Source organism: Primulina huaijiensis, chromosome 15, assembly GCF_012295235.1.
Source record: "Primulina huaijiensis isolate GDHJ02 chromosome 15, ASM1229523v2, whole genome shotgun sequence".
NCBI classification, from domain to species: Eukaryota; Viridiplantae; Streptophyta; class Magnoliopsida; order Lamiales; family Gesneriaceae; genus Primulina; species Primulina huaijiensis.
The window spans coordinates 16,942,969-16,960,032 of NC_133320.1; the positions used below are offsets into that span (position 1 = coordinate 16,942,969).

Consider the following 17,064-nt stretch of genomic DNA (forward strand, 5'->3'; position numbering starts at 1 on the left):
CATAATCCAATATCAAGATAAACCATAGTCTTTATATATCAAACTGGATTTCCTCTTTGGTTACAAAAAGTTATTTTTTTCTTTTTTTTTAATGATCTTATAAAGTAATGGATTTGTTCCTTTTTTTTTTTTTAAAAAAAATAGATTGTATATATATTTAATTAAATAACTAATTAAATTAATGCTATTACGGTAGGGTGATTGTACTTTGCAAACTTTATATTTGTCATATATGAAAGAGAAAGAGAACAAGGTAGGTCTCTCGTGATATCAGATTATCGATTTATATCTACGAGACACGTCGACCTGATCTATACATATTGTGAAAAATAATATTTTTAGAAAAATTAATATTTTTTCATAAGTCGGATCGAAGATCCATCTCACAAAATTAACTCATAAGACAATCTTATAAGAGTTTTTGTGCCAAAATTAATATTTATATTTTGTTGAACTTTGTCTTCTTATAATCAAAATCAAAATAATGATATATAGCTTGTACTGGATTTTTACATCATTCCTTTCAAATTCATTGTCTTGCTTGGATAAACAAAATTGTGGTGAATTTTAAATCTACTTTGTATCAAATTATACAACTTCACTAATTATTGTGATAAATTTCAAATACTAAATTGATGTAATTTCAACAAATCAAATCACTCCATCCACTTTGCATAATTTTTTTTTTTTTTTGTAGATACATCTTTTATCATTCCAAAAATATACTTTTAACAATTCAATTCCAAATTCATTATTTTTCTTCATATCATATTTTCTATTATACCATTTCAATTTAAAAAATTGATGACTTTTATTTTAAAATAAAAAACCTACTTCTTACTTCTTCTTTTTTCCAATTTTTTATGGATCGAATGCGATAAGTTTATGATTATAGATATTGAAAAGATAAATAAAAGCGAGAGTAAAACAACACTCCCACCTATCTGAACGATTCCCATGTTCTTACATCTTGATACATTCGTCACTGCGAATATCTGGACAAACGAATTCAATTCCATTGTCATTTTTTATAGCAGAATATAAGATGATGTTCATCAAATTTGTTAAAGGTAAGGCCGAAGACCCTTTAATATTTTTGACTATACTTTACCGAATTCACTTGAAGTCTTCAAATTTTGTTCTGTAGGCAGGTGGTTTGCTCTATTCCAAGCTACAGAGTGATAAAGTCGCATCTTTTTTATGGCGGAAGAGGGGATAGGCAAGAGAGTGCTGAACAAAGGATGGTTGGCGGCGCGATCCACTGAGGTCGACCTCACGGGAGTTGAGCTCACTACCACTAACCCTCCGTCTCCTCAGCAGTCACCATGGATGGAAGCAGTCGTTCCCGGAACGTAAGTTGATTGTTTGATTCGAATTCCCGCTGTAGAGTTCAATGTCTGTGTTTTTCTCGGTTGTAAACATGCACATTTCGTTGAATGCATTGGATTTTCTGGTTTTGGATTGATTTGTTATGATTCATGTATGTAAGCTTCAATATTCGACCAGAATTTGCTGTGTTTGCGGGCCACCGAGTTTATATAAGTTTATTGTTTTGTTGTTTAAGTTGGTTTTGTAAAAAAAAAAAAAAAAACTTTTCACCTTTTTTTGAGATGGGTGACTTTGATGTGCAGTGTTTTGGCAACTCTTTTGAAAAACAATCTTGTACGTGATCCATTCTATGGGTTGGAAAACGAGACGATTATTGACATTGGAGAATCCGGGAGAGAATATTATACTTTCTGGTTTTTCACGACATTCGAATGCAAGCTGGTATGTGGTACTTGCCTAAAATTGCGGTGGGAAGGTTTGATTTGGCATTTGATTCTGCTTACACATGTTGTATTGCTGCTAACCAGTGGTTTTCATGCTCGAATTTGGTGTTCGTTGATAGTTGTTTCTTTGTTTATTTGATTTTCTGCTTGAAAATCTTTGAACTTGTTGCAAGTACCATTGAATTTCTTGCCAAGCGAGAAATTAAAATGCAAAAGTGTTCTTGCTCTTTTTACTCGTTATATGCTCTGATTGCTACCATGGGATCCATTTGACAAGAATCTATCCCTGTCTCTGAGAATTATCAGGAGTGGCGAGTGAACATACTAAGCAAGGACGATTTTTGCATTTTTGAAGTCAAGATCATTAATGTCAATTTAAATGAACAAAATTATTGAAACTGATGGAAACGTTAGAGGAATTCCAGCAATAGTTCTTTTGATACAAAAGTGAATGTTAAATATTTTTTTTTGGTTACGACAGAGGGAGAAAATCTTGATGTAAACAAGCATTTACGGTGATAAGATATCATGTAATTTATTTTTTATTTTTGAAATTTTGTCTTATGAGTATCACATCATCCTTCACCTTGAAATATCTTCACTCAAATCAGTGAACTTCTTCCTTATGGACATAGTACTACGATGACTCTTTGATCCTAACTTGTAACTACTTAATCATTGTTTTAACTTTAGTCAAGGATTTGCCTACCAATTCTGAAACTTGTACCTTGTAACAACTTAATATATTTGTTGCTCTGCAATAAATTCAGCAACTCTTCAACAATTTTGTAAATTTCCAAATGAGTGCTTTTTCATCAAGGCATATTGATGAATTCCCCAGTTTTTATTGCAGCTCTTCACTTGTCCCATGGTGAATACCAAATGGTTCTATTAGTGAACCTGCTACTATTGCCCCAATTAATGAAATATGTCAATGAAGTTATTTCTTCTTAGTTAACACTCTCACCCTCAACTCTTTATCATTTTCTCATTACAAACAATCTAATTATGTATTTTTGGAAAATAATAATGGGGTTTGCTTGGAAAATGAAGGTTGCAGGCTTGAATAGTTGAAATTTGAAACCCAAACGCTATGATGCATGGATGCTTCTGAACATGGCGACTTATCATGTTGGATATTTCTTGAATAAAAATATGTGATAAATATTTCTTTGGAGTGTTTGAATTAAAAAGAATTTGAAATAACATATAGCATGGCTGGCCTCGTTTTGTCTGTGGCGGAGCATAAGGTACCTTTAGAACATTGAGGTTTTAATTAAAATAGCTTGATGCATGAAAAAGAAAAGATATAAAATTTGTTTTGGTATGAATTATAATCATCTCTAAACTGCATATTCATTCTTGATGACTTATATCTGAAATAATTGCTAAAATAGTTGGTGAAGGACATTGTGTCGATAAAAGTTATGAATCTAAACCATTAAAGTTCTCATTTATTATTAGCCAACTATATGTCGGTTTCATGATGTTGGTACTTATAATAAGGTATTTGATAGCATTATCTTATTATGTAATATTTGCACTTACATGCAAATATAGATGACATGCAGATTAAAAAACATATTAAAAATAGATTTACGTACATATGCACTTGTGTATATCCGTTTTTGTGTGTCGTCATATCTGTGTCGATGCATCATAGTTCGAAGGTGATACTAAGCTTTGTTTCAAGGTCTTCCCGACTCCACTCCCAACATTTAGTGTAAGTAACCTATGATGTTTTGCCTCCTATTTCAATTCTTTTTCTTGATTATACATTTTGTGCAAAAACTTCGTACAAGTATGATCATTTGGTTTTATAATTATACACACTTACAAACATGCATATAAAAGTTCCATGTGATCTTCTCTGAAAAAGGAGAAGTTAACATTTCTACCGCAAAACCATGATCCTAAATTTCAAATATTTGTATTGCTTTGAATAACTTAAATATTATTAGTGACATATATTCAAGTTTTGTGTTGGATTCGTAAACTATTGGTTACTATCTAATTCTTAAGATCATAGATGAAGCTGTGACTGTGTAGGTGATAGTAATTTTTCTCACTTGCATGATATTTTGCTTAATACTTTCACATTCATACTATCTGGCTAGAGTGGATAATGGTTATTTTCTGGTGCTGTTCGTGTTTATGTAGTAGGTTGATCGAGAGAGAAAAACAGAGTTTATTGTGTTGCCATTAACTTATTCCAACTAAATCATTTGTTTACTTATTTTTAAATGTTTGCTTAGTGGAGGTTTAAAGTTGCTCAATCCCATGCCACCGACTCTTTTCTAATTTTTCATCTCACAAATTGATTTCAGTCAACCAATCAACACGTGGACCTAAATTTCCGTGCGATAAATTACTCAGCCGATGTGTATTTAAATGGGCACAAAGAGGTCCTGCCGAAGGGAATGTTCCGCAGACATTGTATTGATGTAACAGACATGCTTAATCTGGATGGTAAAAATCTACTGGCTGTGCTGGTTTACCCTCCTGACCATCCTGGAAAAATTCCTCCTGAAGGTGGTCAAGGTGGTGATCATGAGGTACAATGTGATTTGATCGCAAACATTTTCTGAGGTACTTTGTGGTTCAATTGGAAATAAAAGTCTTCATTCAAAGCAGTATGATGAGAGAAGATATTCTGTTGACAATCTTTCCTACTACATTTTATACTTACTAACCTAAAATTTCCTTTGGAAATACTTTACAAAATATATATGTTTGTGCTGAGAGAAACAATTATTTCCCTTAGAAATCGGAAATTAGTTCATTGTTAATTCTTGGAAGTTTTCAAATGACAAAATGACTGAAACTGCTATGACCATTTAGATGGTTGAATCTTTTCACGTTAGGATTTAAAAACCTTCACATTAGTAGCATATGCAAAAACCTTGACATCAGTACAGTATGCTAAAGCTGATTGAGAATTTGCATCTTGTACAATTTTTTTTTTAAAATATTTACTCATGTTGGGTAAGGTCTTAACTAATTACTTATGCAACGATATCATGGAATAAATCTCGGTACTAATGACACATTGAAATTATTACAATGATGTAAATTTAAACTTATAAGTGATAATTCTTATTTTGAATTGTAATTACTCAATAGTCAGTTTGAATAAAATCATATTAGTGAATAAATGTTATCCTCTTGTCTCAAGTGTTTCTTTAATGAGATATCTAATTTTTCTAAAATCCCATCTGCACAAGAATAGCCATATGTTGTTTTAAAGACCATTCAAAGGTTATAACATGCAAGCTGAGTTATTTGTACTTATTTGCATATTCATGAGAGGCTTAAATAAATTGACATGATTTTTGACAACTAAATGGTTAGCACAAAACAAGTTCTTAACTAAGTTTTTTGCTGTTGGTCATGACGCAAAGTGATGATCATAATCCAGTTTATGCAATCTTTAATGGACTATCAGAATGATTCGAGGTTATGCAATCTTTAATGGGCTATCAGAATGGTGTCTAAATATACTATTTCTTTTGTGCATGCTAGATTGGGAAAGATGTTGCGGCACAATATGTTGAGGGTTGGGATTGGATGACTCCTATACGGTAAACTTTATGATTTTCATAATATACACTGGGTCAAATGACAAGGTCATCATGGAATCCAGTATTTCTCTTTATTTTTAACTCATTCATGGAGGAAAACCATTTTTATGCTACAACAAGCCGAACTAAACCTGAAATGTTGATACTGGATATCACTCATACCGACTACAGTTGATGGAAGAGTTATTCAGTTGGACACTGTGAGCAGCTGTGCCCATCAAACAAGAAAATATCAAATACATTTCTAATTTTTCATATTACTTTGGTTCACACCCCTACTTATTCCCCACTTCACTATTAAATTCGTGGCTTGGCAACTATTTAGAAGTATCATTTTTTTGTTTAGATTTTAGTCGAGCAATGAGTTCACTGTGTTAAACTGAACCAGTTTACTACGAAGATTTTTACCTGATGCTTTCCCTGTTTTCTTTGGTGAAAAGTACTTGATGCAAAAAAAAGAAAAAAAGGTTAGTTCTTGTTTGTCTTTCCCAAAAGCTTCGCATCAACACTTCGTTTGCCAACATTCTTCTCTGCTAATGATGTTGCTTGAAACTTCTTTTTTGTTCGCTGGATTATTCTTTCCTTCAATTTTTTGAAGGGCTGTAAATACTGCAATGCTGTACATACCCCAAGCGGGGAGAGTATTAACTGCAGCCAGTGTTTCGATTCTTCACTTTTATTGCTTCCCCTGTGTTAAAGGAATAGACTTTCGTTTAGATACTAAATTAATGGCTCACTTTTCGTTGCCTTTTTGGCTGCCTTTTTTTAGCTTTTGATTTTGGTGATGATTTTAAAAGTTGGTGGTGTTGTGGAGATACTTGGATTTGACTCACAGTTATTGTTTTTGAGGACTTAAATAAGTCTTACTGTACATAGAAAGTGGAAATTTTTTGAAAGAGTCAATGTTATTTTATTTTTTTTCTCTTTTTTTTTATGCGCCAAGGACATGTTTTTTTTTCTTGGTTGAGATACCTAAGTTCATGAGGAGATCTATCTCATTAAAATAATAGTATAACTAAAGATTCCTAATTAAGTCTTTTGTTTTGAAAAGCTAATTAAGTCTATTTAAATCTCAATGATACATTATTTCATATTGTTAGCGTACCGAAAATTTTGGTACCGTTACTATACCGTACCGAAAATTTCGGTAATTTCGGTATTTTTCGATACGGTGACTTCGGTATACCGAATATTTTAGTATTTTTTCCCAACCATACTTCATTGAATGGAAATATCAATTCTGATGACTGATCCAGACTATAATAATTATTAAGCTATTATTTTTTTCTACCTATGACTCTCTTTACATTCAAATGCCGTGACATTGTTTTTATTTTTTTGGTTAATTATTTCAGGGACAGGAACACTGGCATCTGGGACGAGGTTTCTCTTTCTATTACTGGGGTAAGTTGCTCTCCAGGGTTTTGAATTCTTTCTCCTGCTGTACAGTCATAGGTATCTGTGTTTGCTTTTTTCTTGGTCTGTAAACTTCATCCAGTTATTTGTTTGACATATATTTTACATTAATTATGAAGAAGAAATGATCTAAGAATCTGTTATTATTATTAAGAATCTCTCTAATATAGACAAAGAATGGTTTCAAGGTGATTTTTGTTTTTTTTTTTTAAATTTATAATTTCAAATTGTAGTGTAGCCCCTTATTAATTTTTGCAATTATGATATGACCCTTATTTGAATATACTAATTTCAAATTGCAGCATGACCCTTCATTAACTTTTACAATTATTAGATTACTCGATTGGAACATAATCCAAATTAATCGTAAAAAAATTGTACAAGCATGCAACGCGTGCGCCGGTGCACTGTTCTTTTATGAAGTTGACTGGTGGTCTTAAAACCGAAAATTTTCCTACATTAGCAAGCATAAACTAAATTCCTAAATGAATGATTACTCTAAACCTACAAGTCTGATAAGTCTAGTTTTCATGTTTCCTGATTCTTTACTTCTATCCTCACCCTTCCATGCAGCCAGTGAAAATCGTAGATCCCCACTTAGTCTCTTCATTCTTCGACAACTATAAGAGGGCATACCTTCATTGTACATTGGGGTTGGTGAATAAAAGCAACTTCGTTGCTGGGTGTTCTCTTAATATCCAAGTGGGAATTGACCTTGATGGTGATATATGTGTGGTTGAGCACCTTCAATCTGAACACCTGTATATACCTGCTGGAACCCATGTAGTGCACACATTGCCAGAGGTCGGTTTTCTAAGCTCCCTTTGTAATCATGTTTGCCATGAACATTTGTACTTTTCTTTTGGTTGTTCAAGCTCTTTCGTGTTTGTTATTCTCTCTCTCTCTCTTTTTTTTCCTCTGATGTAATTCCATAGTCATCGAAAGGAAATAAGGAGCTCATCTAGGCACAAGGCCGAGCCAAGAGCTGCTTTTGCACCTAGTACCCTAGACGTGCACCTATGTAGCACGGATATCTTAAATTTTTGTTTTTTTAAAGTATCGGATACGGATACGACATGCGGAGACGCGTGTCGGATACCTCAAAATCTGTGTCGTTGACTTTGTTCAGGGTTGACCAGCCGGACACGGCGAGGATACGCCATGGATACGGCGTGGATACGTTTGGGCAAAATTGCAAATATTTAAAAGTTTCAGGAGTTAATTAAAAAAAATTAATATTTTTAAGAACTAGAAGGAAAATAATTTAAAATAAAGTGGGCTGGGCTTTTAAATCCCTAAATACTTTGTCCGTCTCTTTCATTATATTTATGCTCAAGCGGCTCTCAATTCAATCGTGTCGCCCTTCTCTCTTTCTGCTGCTTTGTCTCTTGATGAACTTGAATTGGAGTCAGTCTTATTTACTGATGAAGGCGGTGTTGGTGATGAAACCGATATGGATGTTCGATTTCTTTTTACTTGCTAAAGATGGATTTTGCGTTTAATATTTTGTATTTAAGATATAATAATTAATGAAATATTACATCTATTTCTATAATTTTTAATTTTCAATATTAAATTTATATAAATATAAATATATATAATATTTGTATGTATTTTAATGATTGTCGTATCATAGCCGTATCGTGTCTTATATTTTCAAAATTTGACGTGTCGCCGTATCCGTATCGTATTCGATACGATACTCGTACCCGTATCCATGCAACATAGACGTGCACCTTGGGGCGTAATGCACACATCTTGGTGTGCCTTAGAGCCTAGGGTTTCTTACTTTTAAGTTTACTCTAAAGAATATTTGTTTGGTATCTGATATAATTTTCTTGGTATGTCATTTTTAAAACACTATTAGCTTTGACTTGCATTTTGAGACTGCAAGACACACTTACTGCTTAATGTGTTTGATGTTTTGATGAGTATGCTTGATTATATTAGTGTAGAATAATATATTTTATTGAAAGATACACTTACTACTCAAGCGATGATCTACAATTTTATTAGTGTTGAATAATAGATTTTATTGCAAGATGCCAAGACACACTTACTGCTTAACGCTTTTGATTCTTGTTCCCATGTATTTGTGAGTCTCATGATTTCTGTTGCTCGTATTTATAGGAGTCCTATTATTGGTTATTTATCATCTGCAGTTATTCTTCTACAAACCTAATCTATGGTGGCCCAATGGGATGGGAAAGCAAGCCCTTTACAATGTAGAAATAACTGTCGATGTGGAAAATTTTGGAGAGTCTGATTCTTGGAGCCATCATTTTGGGTTCCGTAAGATTGAGAGTCACATAGATACTGCAACTGGTGGAAGGTATTATCAATTTCCGGGTTGATGCCACTGAAAGTTAATTCATATAAAACCATGTTAATGTGTTTACCTTTATTTTTCTACAGGCTCTTTAAGGTCAATGACGAACCAATTTTCATTCGTGGGGGTAATTGGATATTGTCAGATGGATTACTTCGTCTTTCAAAGAGACGCTATGAAACTGACATCAAATTTCATGCTGAAATGAACTTTAATATGATGCGCTGTTGGGGTGGTGGACTTGCTGAAAGACCCGAATTTTATCATTATTGTGACATTTATGGTCTTCTGGTTAGATATCTTCCTCCTTTCTCTCTCTCAAAATGTCTAATATGTGTTGTGTACATATGAATTTCATCTCTCTCTCTCTCTCTCTCTCAAAATGTCTAATATGTGTTGTGTATATATGAATTTCATCTCTCTCTCTCTCTCTACGCAGAAAAGATGACACGTTATTTAGTTTAACTAATTTTAGTATAAATTCATCAATGCTTATTTCATATACTGAAATACTAAAATTCATCAATGCTTATGTCATCTACTAAAAACGATAATTGGGAAATAATTTGTATGAATGAAGCTTTTGGGGTACACCACAGTAAATTCAAATATGAAAAGAAAAGAAGTAAAAACCCCTATTTCACCCCTTATATTTTCCTGAAACATTTAAGAAAGAATGCTGAAAGTGACAATCTAATCAATTACTTCAAATAAGTAAATATACTTTCAAAACAAATCTAACCAATATTTGAAAAGGACTCTTTTAGTTATATAGTATTGTTTAAATTAAGAGAAGTGAAATTAAATGACTTTAGACTGGCAATAAAGAAGAAGAATTAGATCTGTCAACAATATTACTGTACAAAATCTCGTATTTCAGTAAAACACATATCTTGAAGTGCTATCATATATTCAAGGGAAAACCTTATCGAGTACAAATAAGGTGTTGGAGAGGATGAGCGTTAGGTGGCCTAACAATGGTATCAGGTGGGTCCTATTGTGCTGGGTTATGGTCAACCAACAAGGGTGGTGACTAGTGAGTGGTGGGATGCGGAAGCAGTGGATTGGAAGGGGCAAAAGGGAAGTGGAATTTACTTCGTATATTTTCTATTCACCAGCGAATGGATGTAGTTTGTCTTGAAATCTCAAATTTTGATTTAAGACACTCGCATAGATTCTTTGAAAAAATGGATATGTACCAACAAACATCGACCATGAATCCTCTCAGTTTTGTACCGGTGTAAATAAACTTGAATTAGTTGCTGCTAAGAAGTAATTGTGGATTGTTCAAAAGGTAGTAGCTGTCTCTAGAATTTCATAGGTCAAGTTGGTTGGTCAGATCGACTTGTGAATTAAAGATAGTCACTTTGATATTTTAGCCACAATTTTGTAGGTTTGGCAAGAGTTCTGGATAACCGGGGATTGTGATGGACGTGGGATTCCAGTGTCAAATCCAGATGGTCCTTTGGACCATGACCTCTTTTTGTTATGTGCTAGGGACACTGTCAAACTTCTAAGAAATCATCCTAGTCTTGCTTTGTGGGTTGGAGGTAATGAGCAAGTCCCACCAGATGATATTAATACAGCTTTGACAAAGGATCTACAGCTCCATCCCTATTTTGAAAGTTCTACCGACTTGAAATTTTCACGAGAAGACATCCACCCTGTTTCTAAAGATCCAAGTGAATATCTTGACGGCACACGAATTTACGTCCAAGGATCTATGTGGGATGGCTTTGCTAATGGAAAGGGAGATTTTACTGATGGGCCATACGAAATTCAGAATCCAGAGAACTTTTTTAAAGATGATTTTTACAACTATGGTTTCAATCCTGAGGTTGGTTCTGTAGGGATGCCTGTGGCAGCTACTATCAGAGCTACTCTACCTCCGGAGGGATGGCATATTCCTTTGTTCAATAAATTAGATAATGGCTACGTTCAAGAAGTACCAAATCCTATATGGGACTATCATAAGTACATTCCGTACTCAAAACCAGGGCTGGTTCATGATCAGATTTTATTGTATGGAACACCAACAGATCTTGATGACTTCTGTCTTAAGGTATATACTGCAATGCTTTGAAATTTCTGAATTTATTGAACTGTATCTTTGTTCATTTCAAATCAAACATCCTATTTCAGGCGCAACTGGTTAATTATATTCAATACAGAGCTCTCTTAGAGGGCTGGACCTCGCGTATGTGGAGCAAATACACAGGTGTTTTGATTTGGAAAACTCAAAATCCATGGACAGGTCTTAGGGGGCAGTTTTATGATCATCTCCATGAGCAAACGGCAGGCTTCTATGGTTGTCGTTGTGCTGCAGAACCAATCCATGTCCAGCTGAATCTGGCAACAAATTATCTGGAGGTTAATATGATTTTTTTTTTAAAACAATATGCCTCTTTATTCTACAGTTTTTTTTTTGAGCTCTAAACGCAACTTTATGTATCAAAATAATTTCCTCATCAATTTGCAGTTTAAGAAAAAAATTTACATTTCAGTTCTTCGTCATGAAACATCAAATGCAAAAGATTTTAAACTACTGCATAAGATTGGTCCAAAATCTGATCAGTTTTGCGGAAGTGAAAATTTACTTGATCTCATTATTATCTGCCTGATGATTGTTAAGATTTTTTTTTACTTCATCAAATAGAATCTTCTAAGGAATAGAATTGTTTTAAAGATTTTAATGCAGGATAATGTAAATAATAATGATTCAATATATATTCAATTCAAATATATTTTTTGTGAACGCTGTGAAGAATTTTTTGGCAGACTAGTTTGCATACCCACTAATACTCACTCCCTCGGCTACCTGTTTTCCTTTTAATACCTACAAGTTACTCGTTGTGCACACCGAAATAAAATTTCCAGGTATTACAGGTTGTCAATACCACATCGAAAGAACTATCTGACGTTGCTATAGAATCCTCAGTTTGGGATCTGGAAGGAGCATGCCTCTACTACGAAGTCTTAGAAAAGCTCACTATTCCATCGAAAAAAACAGTGTCCATTTCTGAGTTGAAGTATCCCAAGTCTGACAATCCAGAGCCTGTTTATTTTCTTCTTCTTAAACTTTATAAAAGAGAAGACTATAGGCTATTATCCAGGAATTTTTATTGGTTACATCTGACAGGTGGTGATTACAAGCTCTTGGAACCATACAAAAAAAATGAAGTTTCCCTCAAAATCACTTCCACGACTTATATAAGAGGCGCCAGCTATGAAGTCAGAATGCATGTAGAGAACACATCAAAAAAACCAGACTCCAGAACTCTACTCCACAATAATGTACTTGAAATACACAGAAACGGAGATTCTGATATGCAATCAGAAGGTGTGCGCTGTGTGCCTGAAAGAGAACACGAGCATGGTTTACTTGAGAAGGTACTGCAATACTTCTCAACAAACAGAAGTGGTATGAAAGTTACTGAGATCAATGGGGCTGGGATTGGGGTGGCATTTTTCCTTCATTTCTCTGTCCATGCTTCAAATAAAGATAACAAAGAAGGTGAAGATACCCGAATATTGCCTGTTCATTACTCGGATAACTATTTCTCTCTAGTACCGGGCGAGATAACGGCGATAACCCTTAACTTTGAGGTCCCACCAGGCGTTACCCCCCGAATTACACTTCATGGTTGGAACTATGAAGGTGGGGATATTGTTCTCTAATTGCTGATAAGCACTTCATAACTCTCCTATGAATGTTGTTTCAAAGATATTTGTGTTATGTGTTTACAAACTGTAACCTTTACCAGTTAGTGTAAATGTTGTTTCAAGGTTATTTGTGTTATGTGTTTACAAACTGTAACCTTTGCAAGTTAGTGTACGTGTGTACTGATCTGTCAAGTTATAATTGCATGGGTACATATCTGTGTAACATTATATGTGAAAGTAAATATTAGCTGCAGGCACTCCAGCTGATATTTTCTGCAACGATTGTGGCCTTCTGTTACTGTCCTTTGATATTCTTTATGTTGCTTCTAATTGTGCACTTGTCTTTCTCCTTCCCCTTTTCGCCCATTCCCTCGCAGCCACGGCTTCAAAACATATTAAACATACCGGTATTGCCTTTCTGTATTTGTTTAGGATAAGCCCAACTCGACCTATCTAAACCTGCTCAGCTAACAAACTGATAATATGCTTTCTCACGAGGTATTCAAATCATTCCACAAACAAAAACTGGAACAGAAAATTACGTGTGCTCGCTCGCATGCAGCAGTTTAGTTTCGAAGAATAGACGGTTTATTTATTGGATTAGCTACGGAGAGTTAACAGTGTGGCAAAGTATATGAGGGATGATGTTCCTGAATAATGTATGTTCCTGTCAAATTCAGTTGGTGTCATAAATATAAATCCTCAAGAGCCTTACGCATTATATGTGGAGCAATACATGAAATCGTCCCCATACTTTACGCTTCTATCAGGTTCAGTACCTCAATTTATTTCGTATGTTAATTTAGTCCGCAAATATGTTAAGTTGTCCAGATGACGTTCCTGATGTTAACTTTCCCTTAAAAATTTAATGGATTGAACATGAAAGACTACATTAGCACAAAGTAAATTTGAGGGACTGAATCGATATGTTGGGAAAATTCTATGTATCTTCCCGGTGCTTTAGTTCGGCCAGCTAAAAACCGAGACTTCATCTTTGAGGGACTTTATCCAGTAACCATCAAATAAATTCACATTCTATCAGCATAAATAAAGAATTGATAGTATAAGGGATCAATAAGTTCAAGTCATGGGTCGATGAATGTTAAAACGTGTTTTACCATATAGCAACTTTAGTCCAAAATTGAGATGGTATAAATAGACTAGCTTTGAGCTTTGTACTGTAAGTTCTCAGGAACATTTTTTCACATAATGAAATTTGGTTTCATTCGTGGAAGTTGAGAGCTTCGTTTCTCAATATAGTATCAGAGCTATTAACTGCCGAGTTCTGAGATCTTCAGCTCGAGCTTCATTCTCTTGATTTTACCAATCAATCGAAGTTGATCGATTGTTCTTTTCTTTTTTTCCGAGATTCTACTCTCAATTTTTTTTTTGCAATGGCTTCTACTTCTGCTTCACCATGGGGATCGAACACCAATCTAATTGATACATATGATCATCTGTATGTGAATCCGTCTGATACTCCTGGTCTTAATTTGATGGTAGCTGCTCTCGACCTGTTCCTGGAGCCAATACTATTTTACAGTGGGAACGGTGCAATGCTATCGTATTATCTTGGTTAATGAACAGTGTATCGAAGGAGATATTTGGGGGCATTGTGTACTCCACTGATGCAGCCACTGTTTGGGAGGATCTACAGGAACGCTTCGACAAGGTGAATGGTTCCAGAATTTTTACATTACATTGGGAGATCGGACAATTAGTGCAAGGTAACAGCTCTATCTCTGTTTACTATTCGAAGCTTAGGCAGTTGTGGGATGAATTCGGGTCCTTAGTTGTCTTGCCAACATGCTCTTGTGAAGCAGCAAAGAAATGTGTGGAATATATCCAACAACACAAACTACTCCAGTTTCTAATGGGATTAAATGATAGCTATGTACACATTCGTAGTCAAGTTTTGATGATGAGTCCCCTTCCCACTGTAGCTCAAGAATTTGCTATTGTTTCTCAAGAAGAATCCCACAGAAGTATATTAAGTCCCATACCATTTCAATCTGGAGTTCCTTCCTCTGGTTTTTTCTCTACACAAGATAGGAGGCGCGGTAATTTTTCGATGTGAATATTGCAATATGCTTTGACATAATAAAGAGAATTGTTTTAAATTTGTTGGATATCCTCGTGGCCATAAACCGTATAAAGGTCCAACTAGAGGGATAAACCAGAAAAACAATAAGGATTGGAATGACAAAAGAAAACCAATGGTGCAAGCAAATATTTCAGTGACTCCACAAGCCATGGTTGATCAACTTGACACACCTTCTAGCACTGGAACTTGAAATTTCTTCACTCCAGATCAATATGCAGCTATACTTAAGATGCTTGAGAAGGATCGACCCGCAGATAATTCAGGCGTGGCTTCGGCTAACATGGCAGGTAACAGCTCCTCTTTTGGCTCTAAGTGGATAATTGATACATGGGCCAACGATCACATGGTTGGTCATCACACCATGTTGCGTAACTCTTTGCCATATGCTGATGCCACGGGGTCCATTCAACTGCCAAATGGTCATACCACCAAAATCACTCATGTAGGACCAGTTGACATAAACAATACCATTACCCTCGACCATGTCCTTTTTGTTCCTGATTTCAAGCATAATCTTTTATCCGTTTCCAAATTTACAAAACACCATCACTGCTGTGTCACCTTTTATCCCAATTTTTGTGTGTTTCAGGGCCTCTCAAATGGGAAAATAATGGGGATTGGTAAAGAGGAGAATGGCTTATATCATCTAGACAACTCAAGCTTTCACTCCAAGGATATAGAGCGTCATTTCTGTTCTTTGAATAATTATTTACATTTGTATCCTTCTTTGTTTTCGGCTGTAAATAATCATGTTTGTCATGAAAATAATGAAACTCTTTGGCACCAAAGACTTGGCCACATTTCTATATCTCGAATGAAGATGCTTTCTTTTTTGTCTCATGAGTTTAATATGCCTCATTGTGGTATTTGCCCACAATCTAGGCACACTCGATTGCCCTTTCCTTCAAAGCGATCATTTGAGTCCAGCCACACCTTCCAGTTACTTCACTTGGATGTATGGGGGCCATATAACACACCAACGTACAATGGAGAGCGTTATTTTCTCACCATAGTGGACGATTTTTCAAGAGCCACTTGGGTCTATCTCCTACACTCAAAGCTTGATGTGCTCCCTACTTTCAAAGTTTTTTTACTTCTCATTCAAAATCAATTCTCTGCCACTGTCAAATTCATTCGGACTGACAATGCCACTGAATTTTCCCAGGCTGAATGCACTTCCCTTATCAATTCGTTAGGCATTATTCACCAACCCTCTTGCCCTTACACCCCACAGCAAAATGGCCTTGTGGAACGAAAGCACATGCATATTCTGGAAGTGGCTCATGCTTTGAAACTTCAGGCTTCACTCCCACACAAATATTGGGGTGACTGTGTTCTCACAGCAGTGTATCTCATTAACCGTATCCCTACTCCTCTTCTTGAAAATCATTCTCCTTATGAGGTATTATTTCATCGCACACCTTCCTATTCTCATTTGCGGGTGCTAGGTTGTTTGTGCTATGCCTCGGTGTTGCCTCGTGGGGACAAGTTTGCTCCTCGAGCAACTGCATGCGTTTTCCTTGGCTACTCATCTACTCAAAAAGGTTATCGAGTTCGAGACATTGCCACTCATAAATTCTTTGTTTCTCGAGATGTTAAGTTCCATGAGTCTATTTTTCCATTTTCTCACGCCCCTGCTCCTCCATCTATTTTTCCTTCTTTGCCAGCCTTGTCTCCTGATGAAGACCTTTCTCTTCCTTCCTCTTCCATTCCTGCACATATTACTCCCCAAGATGCTTCCTTACCACCACCTATTCGAAGGTCATCCAGAGAGTCTCGTCCTCCCATTTGGACTCAAGACTTTGTGTGTTCCTCCTCACACTACATGCCTTTTTCTTCCCATTCCATCACAAATTCCGTTAATTACTCCAATATATCTCCCTCCTATAGAGTTTTTCTGTCCCACATTTCTTCCATCAAGGAACCACATACCTACAAAGAGGCAGTACTTGATTCCCGTTGGCAAGAGGCTATGGCCCAAGAATTAGCGGCCTTGGATGAAAACCACACATGGGATCTTGTTCCAATGCCTCCTGGTAAGCTTTCTATTGGCAACAAATGGGTTTATAAGGTTAAATATCATGCTGATGGACGTGTTGACCGTTTCAAAGCCCGCCTTGTTGCAAAGGGATATACCCAACTCCATGGGATTGATTACCATGACACATTTTCACCGGTAGCTAAGATTACTACTGTCCG

At 35.5% G+C, this 17,064-nt stretch overlaps 1 protein-coding gene across 3 annotated transcripts; it reads left to right on the forward strand.

Moving 5' to 3' along the window:
• The first annotated feature begins 887 nt into the window (after positions 1 to 887).
• Positions 888 to 13,054, forward strand: LOC140960542 (mannosylglycoprotein endo-beta-mannosidase). 3 transcript variants are annotated; one of them, XM_073418845.1, is made up of 12 exons: positions 888 to 1,070; positions 1,148 to 1,352; positions 1,632 to 1,770; positions 4,100 to 4,327; positions 5,295 to 5,353; positions 6,709 to 6,757; positions 7,343 to 7,573; positions 8,932 to 9,101; positions 9,185 to 9,389; positions 10,492 to 11,160; positions 11,241 to 11,468; positions 11,985 to 13,054. In XM_073418845.1, the coding sequence occupies exons 2-12, from the start codon at positions 1,201 to 1,203 to the stop codon at positions 12,774 to 12,776; spliced, it is 2,922 nt and encodes a 973-aa protein (XP_073274946.1). In that variant the 5' UTR covers positions 888 to 1,070; positions 1,148 to 1,200; the 3' UTR covers positions 12,777 to 13,054. The 3 variants fall into 3 exon arrangements, with proteins under 3 accessions (XP_073274946.1, XP_073274948.1, XP_073274947.1); XM_073418846.1 differs by having other exon boundaries at positions 919 to 1,070; positions 1,152 to 1,352; XM_073418847.1 differs by lacking the exon at positions 1,632 to 1,770.
• Positions 13,055 to 17,064: the final 4,010 nt, after the last annotated feature.